This window comes from Vulpes lagopus, chromosome 4 (assembly GCF_018345385.1).
Source record: "Vulpes lagopus strain Blue_001 chromosome 4, ASM1834538v1, whole genome shotgun sequence".
Classification (NCBI taxonomy): domain Eukaryota; kingdom Metazoa; phylum Chordata; class Mammalia; order Carnivora; family Canidae; genus Vulpes; species Vulpes lagopus.
In genome coordinates this window covers 52,625,698-52,648,252 of record NC_054827.1, presented here as the reverse complement: position 1 = coordinate 52,648,252, position 22,555 = coordinate 52,625,698, and the positions used below count along the sequence as shown (strand labels likewise).

The window sequence follows — 22,555 nt, the reverse complement described above, 5'->3', positions numbered from 1 at the left end:
CGTCGGGCTCTCTCCATGGAGCCTGCTTCTCCCTCTGCCTGTGGCTTTGCCTCTCGCTCGCTCGCTCTGTGTCTCTCATGAATAAATAAATAAAATCTTTAAAAAAGTAAAAAATAAAAACACACTTAAACAAAAACACCAATACATTTTGACCCAGTATTGCCCCTTTGGCACTGTGGCATAAACCAACAACCCAAATAGCTGATTGTTCCTGCTGGTCACCCCTCCTTCTAGATTTCATTCCTTGCCTGATAGCTGCCCTCCTTGATGGGCTCTAGGCCTGATGAGAAGGGATGTGTGTCTTCTTCCTGGCTGCCCCAGCACTGTGTGCAGGGCATGACATATAATTGGTACTATTAATTCAGGGTGAAATTTGGCCAACACTTTAGGTCCAGCAAAAAGAGGAAGGGCTTGATTGTCCAACAAGGAGAGAATGGTTAGGTAAATTTTCAAACATACATACAACAGGAACCATTAAAATGATGCAAATAAAAACTTCCTAATAGGATGGGAAAATGTTCATGGTCTGATGCTAAGAAAAAAATAAAACTGATAAATATGGTATGATTTCAACATAAACAGAGAAAACAATTATATCATTTAAGATATAGCATTATTTTTCCATGCCACCAAGAATTTTAAAATACCCCCAAGATGAGGAGTCCAGCATAACCCATACGCAGCTGCGGCAAATGTATCTCCCACAGGAAAGAGCCAGGCAGGGCAACTTGCTCATCTCCACTTTGTCATCGGCTAGAGGGAAGAAAAGCATCGCCCCCAAGAATTTGAACTATAAGCCAGTCTTTGCGATAGTTTGCATTTTGAATTCCCACTACTAAAGAACCTCAAGCAGAGAATTTCACTCAAAGTAGTGTCAGGTTGGTGGTGCCTCCAGATGGCTGACAAAAGCAAACACAAATCTCCTCTGTGAGAGCTCGACCTCAGCAGGGCTGGCAGCAATTATGAGTCACGGTAGCAATGTTACCCAGTGAAAAGCTGCACCCCAGAATTGGTAAAGCAGGATAAGCAAAATCTTAACAGTGGCCAACTCAATGGTGAGATTATAGATCAAAATTACTTTTATATAATGTCTTTTATATACATTTTTATATATTATAAATATATTTATATACTGTAGATATGCCTTTATATAATGTACTTTATATAATGTAGATATATTCACTATTTGGGAAGATAATTTTGTTTTAAAACTTAGAAAAAAATAAAAGATAGATGGGGTTCTAGGGAACTCATTTTGAAATATAACATCTTAGGGACTTTTTTTTTTTTAAGATTTTAATTATTTATTCATGAGAGACGCACACAGAGAGAGAGAGAGAGGCAGACACACGGGCAGAGGGAGAAGCAGGCTCCATGCAGGGAGCCCAATGTGGGACTCGATCCTGGGACTCCAAGATCACGCCCTGGGCAGAAGGCAGGCACTAAACCGCTGAGCCACCCAGGGATCCCCATCTTAGGGTCTTTGAATGTGGCTGCTCTGCACTTCCTCTTGCCCTTCACACTCCTTTCCCAGGAGAGCTGTTCTAATAGCTAATTTTAGTTTCTATCATTTTATGAAATTCAGTAGATAGAAGATAAATCTGATAGTCCGGTATAGAGCCACTTTCAGGCCGTGAATGTGTGTTAAGAGGCCTGCCATCACCATCATTAACCTTTTTGAGCACCTGTTATGTGCAAGATACTAGGTTAAGCCTGCAGAAGGAGCCGGTGGTACAGATGTGTGAGTCTCTATTCACCTGCCTAGTTGACGAATGTCCGTGTTGCACCTGTTACGCAAGGCTCCAGGAATCTGAAGATAGACACAGAGGCTGGTGAGCTAGAACATATACATAAATGGAGACTGGGAAAGGCTCTGGGTTTAAGGTTTGGACATTTTGGTCTTCTGTTTATATAGCAGATTACAGATAGGGCGAATATATATAGGATGGAGACTCTGAGTTTATTTCTCGGTACATACACAACTTGATAGTATTATACTGGGGGTTCAGGGTGGGGTTCACACAAAAGATCAGGGAAAAAGCGGTCCATTACAATCATAAGAAAGCACGATTCAAGGAGAGAAACTTGCTCAGACACCAAATTTATCTCAGCAGTCTGCTCTCAGAAGGACCCAGGGGATTCACGATTTATGCAGGAGGTGTCGCCCAGGGGAGGGGGTGTTGATAAGGATCCATACCCCGTGTGCCCGGGGCACAGTGGTGATGCAGTTTGACCCAAGGGAGATGGTCCGGGACTGCCCAGGACTGCAGGTTGCAGGCCCAAATCCATGACCTAACAATAATCTATTTATGCCGCATTTTGCCTAAAGGAGGGGGGCTCCTCTCATTATTTATATGTTTAGCTCCTCACCCCAAGGGCGAGCAAGAGGCCATCCCCCAGGCTCTGTGGGGACGCGGTCACCTAAGCGGATGGGGCCCCGGGCAGGGTCCGGGGAGGCCCCTGTGCGGCGGGTTCAAGGGCGCAGCTGGGGACGCGGCGCCCCCAGGCCCGAGGCCGACGCCAGGGCCCGCAGCTGCGGGAGGCCGGGGCCGCCCCTGCCGCTGCCGTCCGGGCCCAGCGCCAGCCTCGCCGCGCCCCCAGGATGCCGGGGCGCCTTCCCGCGCCGGTCCCCGCGGCCAGGGGGTCGCAAAATATAGTGACGGCGCCGGCCGGGTCCCGCGGCCCAGCTCCCCGACGGCGCCGGGCGGACGCAGCCGGGGGCGGGGCGGGGCGGGGGCTCACACCTGCGCGCGCCCCTGCCCCGGGGCACGGCCCGGCGAGGCCCCGGGGGCGCGGGCGCGGGGCGCGGGGCGCGGGGCGGGGCGGGGCGGCGGGGCAGGTGCGGCCGGGGCCGGGCGCCGCGAGGGGAGTGCCCGCGCCCGCCCCTGCGCCCGCCCCCCGCCGCCCGCGGCTCCTCCTCGCCGCGCCTCGCCATGGTGGAGCGGGGAGCCGCGGCGCCGCTGCTGCGCTGGGCCGAGGGCCCCGCCGTGTCCCCGCCGCGGGCCCCGGAGCTGCAGGCCGGAGGCCGGGGCTGCGGCGCGGGCGCGGGCGGGGGCGGCGGCGGGGCCGCGGGGCCGCGGGGCAGGCGGGGGCCGGGGGAGCCGGGCGCCTCCGAGGTGCTGCTGCAGCCCGGGCGCCTGGAGCCGGGCGACGTGGAGGAGGACCAGGTGGTGGCCGTGTTCGTGGTCACCTTCGATCCCCGCTCGGGTGAGGGCCGCTCCGGGGAGCGCGCGGGGGGCGGGGCAGGGTCGGCGCCGGGCTGGGGGCGGCGGGGAGGGCTCGCTGCGCGCGCACCTGCACCCCGCCCCGCCGCGGGGCCCCCACGAGGGCGCGGGGCTTTGTTCCCGGCCCCCCCCCCCCCGGGTCCCTGCGGAGCCGCAGCCCGCGCGCCCTCCCGCAGCCGCGTTCGCACTGGGCCGGCGCCGGGGAATCCCGTTTGCAGCCCCGGGCGCGCGCGCTTTTGTTTTCTGGCTCTGCTGAGCGGGTCCCCCCGCCCCCTGGAGAGGAGGGAGCCCCCCAGGCGGACGCCGCAGGGGACGGCCCCGAGCTCGGGGTCCCGGGGCCCCGCCCCGCCCCGCCCCGCCCCGCCCCGCGCTAACTTTGCGCGCGGCCAAGTTCGCTCCGACCCCGCCGCCGCCGCCGCCGTCCGGGGGCTTCGCGCCGGGAGCCTCGGGGGGCGGTGGCGCTCGAGGCGGGCGGAGGAGAGGCGGCCGCGGCCGCGGAGGCTCCTGGTGCCGCTTGGGACGCTGGAAGGGCCCCGAACAGTCTTGGGCTCAGCGGCGCGGGGAGGAAGGGCCGAGCGAGCGGACAGAGCTTCAGGGCGGCTCGGAAGGGGGCGCCGGTGCGCCCGGGGCGAGCCTCGGGGGTCGGGGGCTGGGGGCTCGCTAGGGGCCTCCAGAGCCGGCTGCCTGGGCTGCCCTGGCCGTGAGGGGGCAGGCCTGGGCGCCCTGGGGCGCGGCTTCTCGGCAGCCCCGGGTGTCTCCCCGAGCCGGACACCCCAGCCGAGCCCCGGAGTGTGGAGCGAGCGCCTGCCCGCCGGTGAAGGGACAGACCCGCCCCCTCCTGGTCCTCCCTGGATGGGATGGTCCCCCCTGGATGGGTTGGTCCTCCCTGGATGGGATGGTCCCCCCTGGATGGGATGGTCCCCCCTGGATGGGATGGTCCTCCCTGGATGGGTTGGTCCTCCCTGGATGGGATGGTCCCCCCTGGATGGGATGGTCCCCCCTGGATGGGATGGTCCTCCCTGGATGGGTTGGTCCCCCCTGGATGGGATGGTCCCCCCTGGATGGGATGGTCCTCCCTGGATGGGATGGTCCTCCCTGGATGGGATGGTCCCCCCTGGATGGGTTGGTCCTCCCTGGATGGGATGGTCCTCCCTGGATGGGATGGTCCTCCCTGGATGGGTTGGTCCTCCCTGGATGGGTTGGTCCTCCCTGGATGGGTTGGTCCTCCCTGGATGGGATGGTCCTCCCTGGATGGGTTGGTCCTCCCTGGATGGGATGGTCCTCCCTGGATGGGATGGTCCTCCCTGGATGGGTTCTGGTGGACCCCAAGGGTTGCCAGGCAGTGGGAGGAGAAGGGTTGGACTGTTTAAGTGGCAGGTGGTCCAAGCGTCCAGGCCCGGTGACCTACCCAGGGCCAGGGATTATAAGGCAGCAAGACACGGAAGGAAACCAGGGCCAACAGGTGGAGGGACCAGGCCCCTCTGACTCCTGCGTGTCCCCTGGCCTTCAGACTTTTTCTTTGGCTGTGTGTCCAACCCCATGTTGGAAGGTGATTTTACACCCCAGTGCTCTCGCGTGTGTCGCTGGCAGAAGTGTCACGAGATAGTACTAACCCCGTGCACACGTGGTGTACACTGGTATCTTCTCTTTCTCTAACACGTTGGTTGACTCACGCAGTTGGGACTCCCAGTGGAGTCTGTGGATCCAACTGGATACCGCTCTTTGGGCCAAACTGGTCAATCCTTATCGCTAGACAAAAGCAGAAACGTTGTGACTTAGGCCCTGTACCCCATCACCTACAGGTAAAGAGATGCGGGCATGAGCCATTCTGGGAAAGGCTGAAGGACAGAAGAAACAGCAAGGGGACGTTAACAGGGTCTGGTTCTGCAGGGCTAGCTCGGACAGTAGAGGGTAGGGAGAGGAAGGGGGAAAGGGGATCCTACACGAACCACAGATGGAGTTGATAAACCTGGAGAGCACGGCAGGCCTGGGATCCTTCTTCACGTCAGTCCCAGCTGCGACCAGCATTTGGCCGGGTGTGTGTGTAGACGGAACAGTTTTCAAATTAAGGTTAGTGTGGACAGAAGGGATTGTGATACCCGGACACCGTGCAGGTCTTTACTCTCAGTGGTGTTTCATGTAATCGTGGTCCTCACTAACTGGAGCGTCGTTTCCACCCAGTTTTCTCCATGAGCAAAACAGACCAAGGCTGAGTGAGTGATTTGGAAATACTAAGTAGCCAATGACACTTGACTCTAAGTCCCGTCTTTCTAGTGTACTGCGTTGCCTGAACCTCTGTCCCCCAACTTTTTATCATTACTGTACCCAGGGAGTGGAGAGGAAGGGGAGGAGAATGTGTTTCACTTTGGTTGCTGGTTTTGGTTATGGGTGTTTTTTTTTTTTTTAAACTGTTCCCTGCCCATTAACTTAACGTCTCTCTTGTCATCTATCACAGTCCAAGATGGCACTTTGTGTCATGTTAAAAAAAAAACAAAAAACCTCTGATAGTTCCTCTAGAAAGTGATAATGCTATGGTCCATCTCCGAACGTGGAAGTTGGAATGAATGCTCCTGAGATTTTGGATCTTCCAAGGGTAGCAGAGCTCCTGTGGTGTCCCCTTGTGTGACAGGCGAGGAAGTCATCGTCTGGTGACGTGAGAGGCCGGTCCTCAGTTGCCCAGTGAGCTGGAGACCTCTCGGGACTGGGCCAGGTCTCCTGGTTTGAGTTCAGTATCCTCCTGACTCTGCTATGGAGGCAGATCACGTGTTACTATTTAATCCAGCTTTGCCAAGAGGGGCCGGGTCGCTCAGTTGGTGAGAGCCTAGTGCCCGTGACCTTGTCCACCAAGACTTTGGCCCTTCCTTAGTCTCGGATACCACCAACAGTAGAGTGCAGACTGGCTTTTTTACAAAAATCAGAACATATCACAGATCTTCTCAGGTGGCAGATAGTCTAGACTATTCTTCCTCTTGTTTACCTCTTTCTTCCTCTCCACTTTCCTGTTCCACCTGCATCATTTCCTTCCCTAGGAGCTCTCTCCCCTTCTTCCTCCTCCCCAGACCTACCGAGTCTCCCCAGACCTACCGCCAGGCCCACAGCGGTTTCATTCAGCTTCCCACCCCGTCTGAGGAACTGTGGGCACCTGTGCACACAGGAGGGCGAGAGAGATGTAGGAAAAGAGGGTCCCCAGCTGCGGTGCATCAGTGGGGCATGAGGAGTCCGTGTGGAGAGAGGGGATGTAAGAGAGGGTAGGGACAGCCCGGGTAGCCCAGCCCGCCTTCAGCCCAGGGCATGATCCTGGAGACCGGGGATCGAGTCCCACGTCAGGCTCCCTGCATAGAGCCTGTTTCTCCCTCTGCCTGTGTCTCTGGGTCTCTCACAAATAAATCTTTAAAAAAAAAAAGGGTAGAAGGGAGGAGTGGGTCCTTGTCAGTGGGCAGGTGTGCGCACAGGTAGAGGCACCTCTGGCAGGAGAAGGCTCAGCGATTCGCAGACTGGTGTCTGGCAGGGAACAGGTCCTTTCCTGCTTCTGGAGACAAGTTTTCGGTTGGGCATCTATAGGAAGAATCGGAGAAGAGGGGAGAGGTGAAGAATGGGATTTGCTTTGGATTCACGGCTTGAAGAGTATGCTGGTCACATCCACAAATGACGTGCGGACTAGGGACTTGGGGTTCAAGTGGAGCGGAGGCTCTGTCCTCGTGCAGCCTCTCCCTGGAGCAGGGAGCCCCTAGAGTGGCGGTGCTGGCCATCTGGGCTACAAAGCTGCTATTGAAACCAGGCCCAGATGCTAACTCCGAAGGCCAGGTGGAAGAGGTTGGCAGCCAGAATCTTGTTTTTTCATTGTGTTCAGCCCATGAGTCAAGCCCCAATTTTTAATTTTTAATTTTGTTGAATTTCTAGTAAAATTTTCCTACTTTTTTCTGCCTGCTTGTGTGTGGGCCTGCGGCAGAGGAGGCTTTGGACCCGGTGTCTGACGCCAGTGAATCACTGGACTGTTTCTTTTATAAGAGATTCACTTTAAAATGCTGTGTCCACCCCCTCACCGAGTTATTTCGTGGGGACTTGGGGGGAATTCCTATCCATTGTGTGTTTGCCCTGGAGGGTTGAGGGGAGGAGGGCTGAGTTGTTTTTTTTTGTTTTAAGATTTTGTTTATTTATTAATGAGACACACAGAGAGAGGCAGAGACCTAGGTGGAGGGAGAAGCAGGCTCCCTGCAGGGAGCCCGAAGCGGGACTCGATCCCAGGACCCCATGATCATGACCTGAGCTGAAGGCAGACTCTCAACCACTGAGCCACCCAGGCGTCCCAGAGCTGAGGTTTTGAAAGATAAGCTCTTTTCCTATCGTTTTTCCTATTGTTCTTGATGAGATGAATTACTGCCTCTTCCTCCCTCAACTAGCCACAGCCCAAATTGCCCCTGAACACCTGTTTCATTTCCTCTACATGCTCCTCAGTTTGTATCAGGTGAGCGTGTTTGAGATCACACTAGCCTTAATCTCCACGCAGTCTCCATAAAGTCCACACGACACCAGCATTTTCTTTTACGCGGTGGAGACGAGGCGGGCACAGCGGGATCCTGGTCGCAGCTCGGAGCACTGACTCGTGCAAGTAGTAAATGGCTCCAGCCCTGGCTGGGGGGAATGAGAATGGAAGATCTGGAACATCATTTTGAGATGCAAAGAGCAGTCCTAAGAATGGGCAGCTCCAAGGGCAAAGAGAGGGTGGCCTCGTCGGTCAGCCAGGAGGTCCTCAGAATGATGGCCCGGGGGCCACATCCTCCCTCGGAAGGTCCCTTGGAAGGTCCCTCAGAGGGCGGGGGAGCACGAGTGCGGTTAATTTCATTAATCCCGCGTGGGCAGAGTCTTCCCTGGGTGCTGGGGATTCACCTGCTTGCGGCTTCCAGGGAGAAGCCAGTTTGGGACCACCTGCTGTGGGTTCCCTTCCTTCTCCTAAAAGGCCAGCGAGTGAGGCAGTGGTGGGAGGCACGCCCACGGTTACGGGGTGGTTACGGGGTGCCCGCTGTGGGGGAGCTGGCCTCTGATCCTTCAGCCCCCCGCTCATCACTGTACCGGTGAGCACAGCCGATGCCCTGCAGTCACCTGCACCGGCCCAGGGGCGAGCCAGGTCCCGGGGCCTGCCCTCCCTCCGCACACGGCTGCCCAGGGTGACATGACACAGGGCCCGGGAAATGGAAGGGTTCCTCCTCCTAGAATTAATGCGCTGGAATTCAGCCTTGGACTGGCCTGGGGCGGACTTGAAATCCCCAGGATTCATTGCTTCCTGCCTCAGGTGTCTTTATACTGACGCTTCTTTTGCTGTGCACATGCTCTCATCCCAGGTGGTTTATTTTTATTTTTATTTTTTAAAGATTTTATTTATTTATTCATGAGACACAGAGAGAGAGGCAGAGACACAGGCAGAGGGAGAAGCAGGCTCCATGCAGGGAGCCCGACGCGGGACTCGATCCCGGGTCTCCAGGGTCACGGCCTGGGCCGAAGGCAGATGCTCAACCACTGAGCCACCCGGGCTGCCCTCATCCCCGGTGGTTTAAAAACTGTTCCAGAACCATTTACAACCAAGAGTCAGTAGAGGCTGTTTCCTTCTCTGGTGTTCGGAGTCTGAACCAAATAATCTTTTGAGGTTTCTCCCTCCTGTGGCATCTGGTGGCTCCCAAAGCAGATGAGGGAATGTGGTGCTGGAACTACAAGTGTTCCCGGATTCTTGCCTTCCTTCTGGAGACAGGATTCCTTCTTACTTCCCGACTGGAATTAGCAGATGTATATGCTGCTAGAAAGAAGCTGATGCCTGGTAAGAGAAAAAAAAAAAAAGAATCAAGGAATCTGTTGGGGGAGAGCAAAGGGGTGCAAAGTTCCACTCTTGAGGTCAGAAGGAGCTGTAACAGGATTGTCCTGATGCGAAGCCCTCGAGGAGATTTTTTTTAATTAATTAATTAATTTTTAAAAAATTTATTTATGATAGGGACACAGTGAGAGAGAGAGAGAGGCAGAGACACAGGCAGAGGGAGAAGCAGGCTCCATGCACCGGGAGCCCAACGTGGGACTCGATCCCGGGTCCCCAGGATCGCGCCCTGGGCCAAAGGCAGGCGCCAAACCGCTGCGCCACCCAGGGATCCCCGATTTTTCTTAATTTAAATTCAACTTAATTAACATAGCATGTTATTAGTTTCAGAGGTAGAATTTAGTGATTCATCAGTGGCATGTGACACCCGCTGCTGATTCCATCATGTGCCCTCCTTCCTGCCCATCACCCTGTCACCCCAGCTCCCCCCACCCCCTCCAGCAACCCCCAGCTTGTTTCCCAGAGTTAGGACCCTCTCACGGTTTGTCTCCCTCCCTGTTTTCATCTTCTTTTTCCTTCCCTTCCCCTGTGTTCAAGAGGAAATTCTTGACTGGGAACCACCCAACGGGAGTGGGGAGGAGGAGGAGGAGGAAGGAAAGTCACGTATTTCCCCTTAGAGATTATTTTGGTTGGGATCCTTGTTCTGTCTACTTGGGCTATTTCGAGATGAACTTTCTAAGAGGCAGCAGCAGTTAGCACTCGTGTCTGTTCTCCCGGAGAAGTGCTGGTTGCCGAGGCCACCTCACGGGGAAGCAGCAAAGGAGGCAGAGGCGGTCCTGGTTGTCGTTCACAGGATGGAGGGTGACTCACCTGGGGCCGGAGCTCCCCAAACACCAGCCCTGGGAGGCCCTGGCATGTACGCAGCTGCCAGGCTGACCTTCAGGACGGCAGGTGGCAGGTGCACACCGTCTGTCCACCCACAGCCAGGCTCGGCCTTGCCCTCTGGCTTCCCCTGGGTGGCTGAGCCACCGGCCCAGGAAGCTGGGAGCCCCCGTTCCTTTCAACAGGGACATGTTTGCCTTTGCAGGAGCCCAGCCCCTGGCACTTGCTGCCAAGTCATGTTCTGCCAATATTTATTGACCGGCTGGTTGGATGTCCCTAACGCAGATGGCCACCTGTGGCCCTTCCCTCTAAGTTGTCTTTGAAGCTGGAGGCGAGGTGGGGCCTTGAGGTGGGCCCACGGGTGGCCAAGGCCAGAGGCAGGAGAGAGAGAGGGGGAGAGGCCCTTGTCCGTCCAAAATCAAAGGGTCAAGAAAATGACCACGTACATGATAAAAATAAAAAATTTGATCATGAATCAAGCCCTGGAACAGATGAAGACAAAAGTGGATGAGTGAGTTGTGTAAACTCATTTCCATTCTGTCTCAAATTTTAACTTTTAGAGACTTGCTGATGAATCTCCTTTGTTGTTTTCCTCTTTTCATTGTTTCTGGGTTTTATGTTTGTCTTTTTTTTTTAAAAAGGATTTTATTGATTTATTCATGAGAGAGACAGAGAGGCAGAAACACAGGCAGAGGGAGAAGCAGGCTCCACGCAGGGAGCCCGACAGGGACTCGATCCCGAGTCTCCAGGATCAGGCCCTGGGCTGAAGGTGGCACTGAGCCACCTGGGCTGCCCACCCCCCCACCCCCCCACCCCGCTTTTTTTAATGTGGACTTCATTGAGTTGATCTTTTGATAATCTGCAACCTGGGTAATTTGTACTGCTAAAGTTTTAATAAACTTGAAATGAGAAAAACAAACAAACAAAAAACAACCCTCTTTCTCTGGTTACCCCTCAGATGAGCCTTCTGTTGAATCCATCGGGGCCCCAGCTGCCTGGCGTAGTTCCTACGGGGCAGTGAGGGTATTTGGGAGGCTAGATGGCTTGCAGTGGGGAGGCCGGGCCTGGGGTGGCTAGCATTCAGTGAGGGGGTTTTCTGGCATTTAATTACTCGCCGCAATGATTTCATTTTTGCAGAATCGCTTTCCTCGAAGCCTCTACAAGTTTTATATGTAAACTGATTTCTAATTTTTTTCATTCTTATTTTTTTTAAGATTTCATGTATTCATAGGAGACCCAGAGAGGCAGAGACACAGGCAGAGGGAGAGGCAGGCTCCTCGCGGGGAGCCCGATGTGGGATTCGATCCCGTGACCCCAGGATCATGACCTGAGCTGAAGGCTGATGCTCAACCACTGAGCAGCCCAGGCATTTCCAGTTTTTGTGAATAGTGTAATATTTCTGTTAAGCATGACCTTTAGCCAGCGATGCCTCTTTATTACCCTTTTTATTGCACACTGCCTCAATTACATTTTGCTTTTGCAGAGTCCTTTCTGCTTACCTTATGGTTTTCCACATCGCCTTTATTTACATTATGTACCCAATTTGTATGTTGACATTTTTTTAAGACCTCAGAAAAGTTGGAGGAATAGTATAGTGCAAACTTAGAGTCTGCCCCTATTTCTTGGACATTTTGCCATATTTGCTTTATCCTTAACCGTATCCTTAACCTGCATTCCTAAAAATCACTGGGCTGTGAAAGACTTGGAGTAAAAAGTCACAAGGTGTATGGAGAAGATGGGGTCAGGGCATAGCACTCAGAAACTGTCAGTGACCTGTTTAAGCAAAGATGGGAACCGAATATGCGAATGGTAGGACGATTTTACATACGGTAATGAATTAAGAGAGACATAAATACTCAAAGTGTGGCATTTCACCTTAAGAAAGAGCTGACTTTGCATAGGAAGGTGGATGTCGGAAGTGTGGAGCTTGTGATTTATGGTGAAGTGGAAGGAGGGCTATGTGACATTGGATGGCCAGTGGTGGCCCTAGAAGTGACAGGCGCAGCTTTTGTTTTTTCTTTTTTTAAAGATTTTATTTTATTTATTCATGAGAGACACAGAGCGAGAGAGAGGCAGAGACACAGGCAGAGGGAGAAGCAGGCTCCGTGCAGGGAGCCCGATGTGGGACTCCATCCTGGGTGTCCAGGATCATACCCCAGGCCAAAGGCGGCTGGGCCAGCTTCTAACCCAGTGAACGAAGGTAACGCACGGGTGTTTGAGTTATAGCGGGGACTGCATTCTGTGCATTTCTGTGTGGCTCATTCCTGCTCGGGTGCAGTTTTCAGCATTCAGGTTGCTACTCTTGTGACCAAAATTGTCTATCAGCAAACAGGAAATCCCCTACGATCAGATTGTTCCTTAACCGTATCAGATGCTTTGGAACAAAATCAGCCCACATTCTAGCCGAACTGACTATCGACTGGTGTGCTGCTCTTTTTCTGCCGAACTATTGGACAGTAAGTTCCAGACATCATATCATTACATTTCTGAATATCTCATTTTAAATCTAAGAATAAGGGGATCCCTCGGTGGCTCAGCGGTTTGGCGCCTGCCTTTGGCCCAGGGCGTGATCCTGGAGTCCTGGGATCAAGTCCCGCATGGGGCTCCCTGCATGGAGCCTGCTTGTCCCTCTGCCTGTGTCTCTGCCTCTCCCTCTCTCTCTCTCTCTCTCTATCATAAAAAACAAACAAACAAAAAAACCACTTTAAATCTAAGAATAAGGCCATTTTCCTACATAACCACCATATCATTATCAATCCTAGGGTAACTAACCAAGCTCAATTCATCCATTGGTTTATTTATTCTTAATTAATAAATTTAGCTTTTTTTTTTTTTAGACCAGTTTCAGGTTTACAGAAAAACTGAGCAGAAAGCCCAGAGCGTTCCCATCTACCACCTCCCCACCCAGTTTCCCTGTAGTATTAACATCCAGCATTCGCGTGGCTTATTTGTTACAACTGACGAACCGATACTGATAAATTGGCTGAAGCCCATGGTCTGCATCAGGGTTTACTCTCTGTGTTGTACCTTCTGTGGGTTTGAAAAATGCACAGTGTTATGCGTCCACAGTAATGGTATCCTACAGACACAGTTTTACTGCCCTGAAAATTCACGGTGCTCTACTTACTCATCCGTCCTTAGCCACTGATCTATTTGCTATCTAATTTGTTGTTTTCCAGAGTGTCGCAGAACTGGAATTACACAGTATGTATGTAGCCTTTTCAGACCGGCTTCTCTCACTTAGCAGTATGTGTTTAAGTTTCCTTCATGTTTTTGTGGCTTGATAGCTCATTTCTGAGTAGGATTTTATTGTCTGGATGTTGCACAGCCTGTTTTTCCATTTACCTGTTGAAGGATACCTTGGTTGCTTCCAGTTTGGGGCAATTACAAATAAAGCTGCTATAAACATTCATGTGCAGGCTTTATGTGTGGACGTGAGCTTTCGCTCATTGGATAAATATGAAGGAGCAGGAGTGCCTGATTGTGTGGTAGGAATATGTTTAGTTGAGATCCCTGGGTGGCTCAGTGGTTGAGCATCTGCCTTTGGCCCAGGGCGTGATCCTGGAGACCCGGGATCGAGTCCCACATCCGGCTCCCTGCATGGAGCCTGCTTCTCCCTCTGCCTGTGTCTCTGCCTCTCTCTCCCTCTCTCTGTGTCTCTCATGAATAAATAAATAAAATCTTACCAAACTAAACATATTTTTTTTTTTTTAAGAACCTGCCAAACTGTCCTCCAAAGTGGTGATACCATTTTGTGTATCACTCCCACCAGCAGTGAATGAGATTTCCCATGGCTACAGATCCTTGTTAGCATTTGGTGTTTTCCATGTTTTGGATCTTGACTATGTATTTTTTTTGTGTTTTTTTTTTAAATATAATCTCTACCCCCAATATGGGATTTGAACTCACAACCCAGAGATCAGGAGTCACATGCTCTACCAACTGAACCAGCCAGGTGCCCCTATGTGTGTATATATTTTTTAAGATTTGGTTTTTGTCCATTTTTTAAATTGGGTGTTTATATTAATGTTGTGTCTTAGAAGTTCTTTATATATTTGTGTGTATTTTGGATTTAAGCCTTTATCACATACCTTTTTACAAATATTTTCTTTGAGTCTATGGCTTGTCTTTGTTCTCTTAATAATGTCTTCCACAGATCAGAAGTTTTTAATTTTAATGAAGTGCAATGTATGAGTTTTTTTCTTCATGGATTGTGCTCCTGATGTTGTATCTAAAAACTCATTGCTGAGGGTCACCTAGATTTTCTCCTATGTTACCTTCCAGAAGTTTTATAATTTTGTATTTGGTAATTAGGTATACTATTCATATTGAATTACTTTTTGTGAAAGATGTAAGGCTGTGTCTAGATTCATTTTTTTTCTTTTTTTTTTTTTCTTTGCCTGTGGACATCCATTGTTGAAAAGATTATCCTTTCTCCATTGTATTGCCTTTGCTCCTTTGGCAAAGATCAGCTGACTGTATTTGCATGGGTCTATTTCTGGGCTCTGTATTCTGTTGATCTGTTTGTCTAATTTTGTCTAATCACTGTCTTGATTACTGTGGTTTTTATAGTTAAGTCTTGGAATTGGGTAGTCTCACTCCAACTTTTTTTCAGTTTGTGTTGACTCTTTGGGGCCTTTGCCTTTCCATATAGACTTTAGAATTAATTTTTCAATATCCACAAATAACTTGGGATTTTGATTGAGATTGCACTGGATCTACGGCGTAAAGAAATGTGAAGTTCCCCATGCTCAGATTGTTCTCTAATGTTTCAGTCTTGTTGACACTAATCCAGCAAGCATTCCATCAGAACTGACTATATACAGAGATTTTTTTTCCTGAGCCATTTGAAAGTAATTGCATCATCATGTCTGATGACACTTTACTGCTAAATTCATGAGTATAAACCTCCTAAGAAAAAGGACATTTTTTTTAAAGATTTTATTTATTCATGAGAGACACACAGAGAGAGGCAGAGACACAGGCAGAGGGAGAAGCAAGCTCCCTGCAGGGAGCCTGATGTGGGACTCAATCCCAGGACGTCAGGGTCAGCCTGAGCCAAAGGGAGACGCTCAGCCACTGAACCACCCAGGCGTCCCACAAAATACATTTTCTTTCTTTCTTTTTTTTTAAATTTTTATTTATTTATGATAGTCACACAGAGAGAGAGAGAGAGAGGCAGAGACACAGGCAGAGGGAGAAGCAGGCTCCATGCACTGGGAGCCCGATGTGGGATTTGATCCCGGGACTCCAGGATCACACCCTGGGCCAAAGGCAGGCGCCAAACCGCTGTGCTACCCAGGGATCCCACAAAATACATTTTCTTACATTACCATAATATCATTACTCCTAGAGTAATTAACGTTAATTCATCAATTAGTTTTCTTTAAAAAATTCCAGTCTGCAATAAAGGTTTTTTTCTTTCTTTTATTACTCTTTAATACCCCTCCTGTCCTGTGCTAAGCAGTGTGCTGTGTTGGGATATGAGACAAAGTTTTTATGGAGTCCCTGCGGAGATAGACATCTTAGACTGTGACTGTATAGACTGGGGTGAGGACCACAGAGCTTCATTTACTTGCCTTGAGTTCAAGGGGTGTGTAAGCAGAGGTGTCCTTCCTGCGACATAAAGAGGACTATTCCCAGAGCTGTGTTTGGAGCTTGTGCTCATTCCATGATCTGCCAGCCTGACCCCAATGGAACTTTCCCCTAAGGGATTTGCATCCATCTCAAAGTTAATCATGTCACTACCAGGATGTCATTCCTTCCATCTCAGATATTTCAGTTTCTGTACAGTGAGGATTGGACAGGGGCACAGGGGAGCAAGGATAACGGCTTTGAGAACCAGGGTGAGGAATGGGGGCTTGAATCTATAGGTCAGTGGTATTAAGTAACACACGGATTTCGCCGGGAATACCAGGGACCCAAATGAAAAGTGGCTTCATCAAGATAGGGGTTTGTTTCTCTTTCCTGCAACAGGAGATAGCTGGTGTAGGAGATAGCTGGTGCTGGCTCAGATCCATGGGGTCATCCGGGGACCTAGATTCGTGACAGCTGTCACCACATCCACATTCCAGGCAGCAGGATGGAGGAAGGGGCAGTGTTCTCTTCCCTGTAAGGTGCTCCTTGGCAACTCCACACCTCACTCTGTCTGCATCCCACTGGCCAGAATGGACTCGTGGGCACACCTATATGAAAGAAGATGCTGAGAAACATAGTTGTCAGTTGGAAGGCTACATGCCAGGCTAACTATAGGATGTTCTAGCCCCTATAAGAAAGGAAGAGTGGACACTGAGGTTAACTTGCAGCTCCTTGTTTACTAGCATATTTGAAAAAAAAAAAAACTTCCATAAAACTAGTCCCTTAAGATACTTCTTAAAAATAAGTCTGTTGGCCCAGAAAATTTGGAAACATTGAGGTCTCATAGAAATTCACAATGCAGAGTAACATCCTAAAGCCTCTGCGAAGTTCTGCATTAAAGTGTGTCTGTCCTTTAACCTGAGATAATGTGGCCAAAGTCCATTTTAAAAATTTATTTTTCGCAGAAGCCCTATTACCGTAAGCTTTGGGAAACACTGCCTTGGGAATTGTTAAAGGTTTCTTAGTTTGTAGTGATGTAGACATTTTTGCAGGAGTTCTGCTCCCAGGGATGTTGTCAACAGAAATGTGTGCATGTTGTGTCAAAAATTAATCAAAGGAACAGAACCACTAGGAGATGTCTGAAGGGATTTATTGCAAGAATTCAGTCTCACACAGTTAGGGGAGCTGGGTAGACGGTCTGTGTGAGGCTGCTGTCCTGCCTGATGATGGAGCTTGATGCAGGGAGCCCGATGTGGGAATCGATCCCGGAACCCCAGGATCACGCCGTGAGCTGAAGGCAGGCACCAAGCCGTTCAGCCACCCAGGGATCCGCACCCCCTTGTCTTTAACCAGGCCACACACAGCATCGTTCTAGCCTGTTTTATAAAATACTAATTCCAGGGGTGCCCGAGTGGCTTGGTTGGTTAAGCATCTGCCTTTGGCTCAGGTCATGATGCCGGGGTCCTGGGATCGAGCCCCACGTCAGGCTCCCTGCTCAGCGGTGAGCCTGCTTCTCCCTCTCCCCCTGCTGCCCCCCCCCCTTGCGCTTGCTTTTTCTCTCTCTGTCAAATCCATAAAAACTCTTTAAGAAAAAAAAAAAAGGTGAAAATACTAATTCCCCTTCCCATGCTTTTTTGTTTTAGTTCATTGTTAGTCAGATTCATGATTCCTCTCTTGAAAGCAAAGTATTTGAAAGCTCTCAGGCTCTGAACACGGGACTGGGTGACCCTCTGGGATGGGTGCCGTGTTGGGAGACTGGATACGCAACCTCTCTGACGCCCCGAGCAGTGATCCGCAAGCGCTGTTGGCTGGATTACTGATGGCATTTCTCAGGCCTAGGAAAGTCCTGTAATTAAACCCCACAATCCTTCCCACCCCGTCTACCCTCACAGGGCCACCGCCCACTCCTGGGCAGACCATCCCGAGGCCTGCTGCTTCCGCTGTCCCCAGTCCCCCAACTCTTCCCACCCTTCTCTGCCTTGGGAAGGGGCATTTCATGCATTTCTTTCCCACCTGGCCGAGGCCCATCAGTGAGGAACATTGAGACCCGTGCCAGGTGCTCAGAGCAGGAGGGAAGTTCTAGAGCATTTGTCTTCAGGAAATTCGTATCTTGTGCTGGATCCCAGGGAATTTATTTATTTATTTTTTTAAAGATTTTATTTATTTATTCATGAGAGACATACAGAGAGAGAGGCAGAGGCACAGGCAGAGGGAGAAGCAGGCTCCATGCAGGGAGTCCGACGTGGGACTCGATCCTGGTTCTCCAGGGTCAGGCCCTGCGCTGAAGGTGGTGCTAAACCGCTGCGCCACCAGGGCTGCCCCAGGGAATTTATTTTTAATTATTTTTTTCCCTTCATTGAAGTTGGGTAGTAAGTAGCTGGGAGCGTGATCTCAGGGGGTTAGGGAAAGGAAATGGGGAAAAGAGGGTAAAAGTGAGTCAGCCTCCTCACTTACTGAATCGCCCTCATCTTAGAGTCAGGAAACCAAGACTCTCAAGAGGTTGTACCAAAGGTCACACGGCTCATGGCAAAGCCAAGCCTTGAAGCCAAGTCTAACCCGGCCCGAGTGCGTGTGTACCTGCCACACCATCGGCCCCCGGGTGACTGGTCTGGCTTCCTGCTGGGAGTCCAGGCCAGGACCCTCAGCTCCTGCCGGGCACCAGCTCCGCTGGCTGGGGGTGACTAAGCAAGTTTCCTTAATGTCTCATCGTTTCCTCATATGTAAAAATGAGAGAAAGTCGAAAATGTGATGATTACATAACTCTCCCTTGAATTGTTTGCTGTACGTGAGTAAACTGTACGGTCTGTGAGTTGTAGCTCAGTAAAGCTGTTAGAAAAGATAAAGGTGAAATCTCATATGTAGCTTAGTGTTTTTATTTTGAAGTATTTTGAATTATGCAAGAAAATGGTAGGGAATATTCCATACCGTTTTGTCAAGTGTCTGGGGAACACTGTTATTGTGCCTCTCTCTGATTCCCTTGGTCTGATGGATGCTCATCACTGCTTCGTTCTAAAATCCATGTTCTCCTCTATCATGGCTTTTATCCCCTGGAACTATGACCATTTGGTCTCCTTGTTTATCTCTGGACTTTAATCTCTTTGAGGTCAGGAGCTATGTCTTACTTGACTTTGTAGCTCCAACATCCAGCTCAGTGGGAAGATCATCATTATTTTTTTTAATTTTTTAAAATTATTTTTTAAGATTTTTTAAAAAAATTTATTTATTCATGAGAGACAGAGAGAGAGAGAGAGAGAGAGGCAAAGACACAGGCAGAGGGAGAAGCAGGCTCCATGCAGGGAGCCCAGTGTCGGACACGATCTTGGGTCTCTAGGATCACGCCCTGGGCTGAAGGTGGCGCTAAACCGCTGAGCCACCCAGGGATCCCCTCATTGTTTTTTTTTAAAGACTTTATTTATTTGTTCATGAGAGATGCAGAGACATAGGCAGAGGGAGAAGCAGGCTCCCTGTGGGGAGCTTGAGGCGGGACCTGATCCCAGGATCCTGGGATCAGGACCTGAGCTGAAGGCAGATGCTCAACCACTGAGCCACCCAGGTGCCCTGAGCACAGTAATTAATGCTGACTGAATGACTGAATGAGCGCCAAAGTTCTGGAAGCAAAGAATGGATGGCTGAACTTTGGATGTGGGCCTCACCTAGGGAGAGAGGAGAAAAAATTCGGGAAGGAAACAACTACCTAGATCAGAGAAGTAGGAAAAGAACCAAGATAGTATTCTATCATGGGAATCAAGGAAAAAGAAGAAGAAATTTTTGAGGAATTCTCAACTGTTGCAAAAAGGTCAATGAAAATGTGAATCAAAAATAAAAGGAGTTTGGGGTTTGCCAGAGTCGGTAGCTGTAGGAGGACAAGATGGAGCATGATCTCAGGGGGTCAGGGAAAGGAAATGGAGAAAAGGGGGTAAAAACACACCCTTGGGAGTGAGGCTGTGAAAGGAAGGAGGTTTGGAAATGACTTCACAGAATGGACCCACCAGAGACCATATCCTTGCTGGACGGGAGACTGCCCAGCTCAAGGCAGAGCTGGAAGGCCCCTTGAAGGCCCGTCTCCCGGCCCTGCAGTGACTGGGGAAGAGGGCCGGCGGGTGGCGGGTAGATGAGATGACCCGCAGGAGCGTCTTGGTGGCCAGGTCAACAGCGCGCTTATCGGGTAGCCATAGACCCTCAGCTCTTGGACAAGGGCCTCTTCTCTGAATGACTTTGTTTCTTTTAACTTGTATCCCCCCTTTCCCACAGGGAACATGGTGGAGTGGTGCTTACCTCAGGATATTGACCTTGAAGGTGTTGAGTTCAAGTCTATGGCCAGTGGGTCCCATAAAATTCAGTCCGACTTCATGTAAGTATGGCCGGACGCCCCCCGTCGGTACCCTTTCCTCACCCATCCTTTCCCCGAGCGCGAGGGCTCATCAGGGAGGCTCCCGAAGCTGTGTGGCGATGCCCCAAAGATAGATGTGTGGTTTCCTGTTTGTATCCGTTTTCTCCCGAGGAGGTCCCCAGCTTTTGTTTGGTTCTTAGTGGGTTTCATGATCCCCCCCCCCCCCAAATTAAGACCTATCAGAGGTTCTGTCCCTTTTAAGAAAATACTAGACCTCACTAGAGGTCTGGCTTTATTGGAAGAGTGGACTTTTGGTTCAGTTTGGGTTGGCTTAAGGCTTTTACGTGCCGAACCCAAAATCCCGGCTTTAAGTAAGGCCCGTGTATAGTCCCGTGTAACTAAGATCCGGGTGAGGAGGAGCCACGGGGAGAACGTCAAGGTAACGGAGCAGGAGGTTGCTTGACCTTCTGGGCCGCAGCTGTGACAGGTGTGAGAAAGGGGAGGGAAGAAGAGGGACAGCCCTGGTCCTCCGCCCTAGTGAGAGTATCGGAGACTCAGGAAGTGGGGGAAGAACCAACGTGGCTCATGCTAATAAGACAGTACCATTCCAGAAGGGCCTCGAGGCGAGTCTTGTTTTGGTTTGAGTCCCGTCATGCTGCAGGAGAGAAGGGATCTGTCCATGGTCATGGGCAGTTGAGCAGCAGGCTTGCCAGACGCCAAGTCCTGGCTCCTGGTGGATGACCCTTGGTGCTTTCCAGCATCTTCTGGCGCCTCGGTCGTCCCGTCTGGTGGGGGGGGGGGGGGGTGTTGTGTGGCTTGACCAGTGTTCCCCTGGGGGTCTAAAAAAAAATTCATCTTCAGGCTGAGCTTCCTCATGTTAGAGCCCTGGACGAGGTTACTTGTTTCCCTCGGGACTGCGTCTCAAATTAAGAAACAAAGCCAAACGATTTCTCTCTCTCGGATGGTGAGCCACACCATGCACTTGGATCTTTCTAGCTACTTCCGAAAGGGGCCTTTCTTTGGCCTGGCCTGCTTCGCCAACATGCCCGTGGAGAGCGAGCTGGAGCGCGGGGCACGTATGAAGTCCGTGGGCATCCTGTCGCCATCCTACACCCTGCTCTACCGCTACATGCACTTCTTGGAGAACCAGGTTCGGTACGTGGCTTGCATACATGTGGGGGGAGGCTACAGGGACTGGCCAGCTGCTGTGTGTGTGTGTGTGTGTGTGTGTGTGTGTGTGTATGTGTAGGGCCCTCAGTGATGAAGGCTGTGTGCCAGCACATGCCCTGCCATGCACATCCATGGTCACACCTCCGGTCTTTCAGCCAAAGTCCTGCTTTGGAAGAATCCCGAAGATTCTTCACGCTGCAGGGAGAGCGGGGTGGATTTGCCTTCCGTGTTTGCTCCTGGTGTCATCAGTTTTGTTGAATTACACGATCTGTTGACCATTACGTGATCTTTGTTTACCCGAAGCCACAGTAAATACCTCCTCGCCCCACGTAGGCAAACAGACTCTGAACTCTTCTTAAGCCTAACCCTGTATTACTTGGGGTGGTTATTCCTGCTTGTGGTAATAGGAAGGGGAATTTTTTTAACAGAAGCAGCAAAACTAGGCATGATTTTCTAAATTTTTTCATCACTCTAATTTCATTTCAGATTTTTTTTTTAAGATTTTATTTTTATTTATTCATGAGAGACACACAGAGAGAGAGGCAGAGACACAGGCAGAGGGAGAAGCAGGCCCCATGCAGGGAACCCGACGTGGGACTGGATCCCGGGTCTGCAGGATCAGCGCCCTGGGCTGAAGGCGGTGCTAAACCGCTGAGCCACCCGGGCTGCCCTCATTTCAGATTTTGAGAGAGAAATCTATCCCTGATCCCTGAAGCATTATTAAAATTTTAGCACATTTGCTTCTTTTCTGGTATACATGTGTATATAAAAAATATATGCTTGGTATCATTCTCTGCATATGTTTTTATACCCGATAGCTTTAAAATTTAATTTATATATATTTTTATATAATTTTTAATATATTTTTATATCTTCTTGATCATCTTTGAAAGTACATGAAATTTGTTTTTATGAGAAAAAAAGCTTTTAAAATGTATATAAAAGTACAAATGGGTTTAAAAAAAAAAATCTTCCCGAATTTTAACACCAAGATTTCCATTGTTAATATTCAGTGAATGCCATTCTAAAATAGAAATGGTTTTACAAAAATCAGATTAATACTTTACGAGGATTTAATTTTATCATATAGCAGGCTAGTTTGAAATACACTGAATTTAATCTTCCTTCTGGATCAGAGGGAAAGAATAATGAAACCGAAGGAATTGTCAAACTTAAAGTAAATGGTTTTGTTTGGTTGGTTTTTTTGTTTTGTTTTGTTTTTACAAAGAGGTACATTATCTCTTGAAATATTCCTTCAAAGTTAAGGAAAAAGAGTATGAAAACCACAAAGATAGAGTTTCATTTTTTTATTTTTGTTTATTTATTTTTATTGGAGAGTTTCATTTTTATTTTTATCGATAAATAACATTTTCTCAGCATAAGCATCACTGGTGGTCTTAAATGTTTCCGTTGTGAACAGTCTGTCCTCTAAAACCCCTCAGCTCCTCCACCCTAGTTCACATCTCAGTTCTTATATATTGTGGATTTATTCTATGTTTATTTCTATAATCCTGTTTCCCACCATTCTTCAGTCTTGATTCTGTGTGAACGACCATGGCCAGGGTGTGGCTG

The 22,555-nt window shown here is 50.1% G+C and overlaps 1 protein-coding gene across 4 annotated transcripts in view; it reads left to right on the top strand.

Annotated features, from left to right (window-relative positions):
- Positions 1–2,933: 2,933 nt before the first annotated feature.
- Positions 2,934–22,555, top strand: part of DENND11 (DENN domain containing 11) — a 44,644-nt gene continuing 25,022 nt past the window's right edge. For all 4 annotated transcript variants that reach the window (XR_005987241.1, XM_041751427.1, XM_041751426.1 and 1 more), the window contains exons 1-3: positions 2,934–3,207; positions 19,735–19,834; positions 20,810–20,968. Coding sequence is in view for 3 of the 4 variants with exons in the window: in XM_041751427.1 (XP_041607361.1) it covers positions 2,934–3,207; positions 19,735–19,834; positions 20,810–20,968 (533 nt within the window). In the remaining variant the exon portion in view is untranslated. The remainder of the gene's footprint in view (positions 3,208–19,734; positions 19,835–20,809; positions 20,969–22,555) is intronic.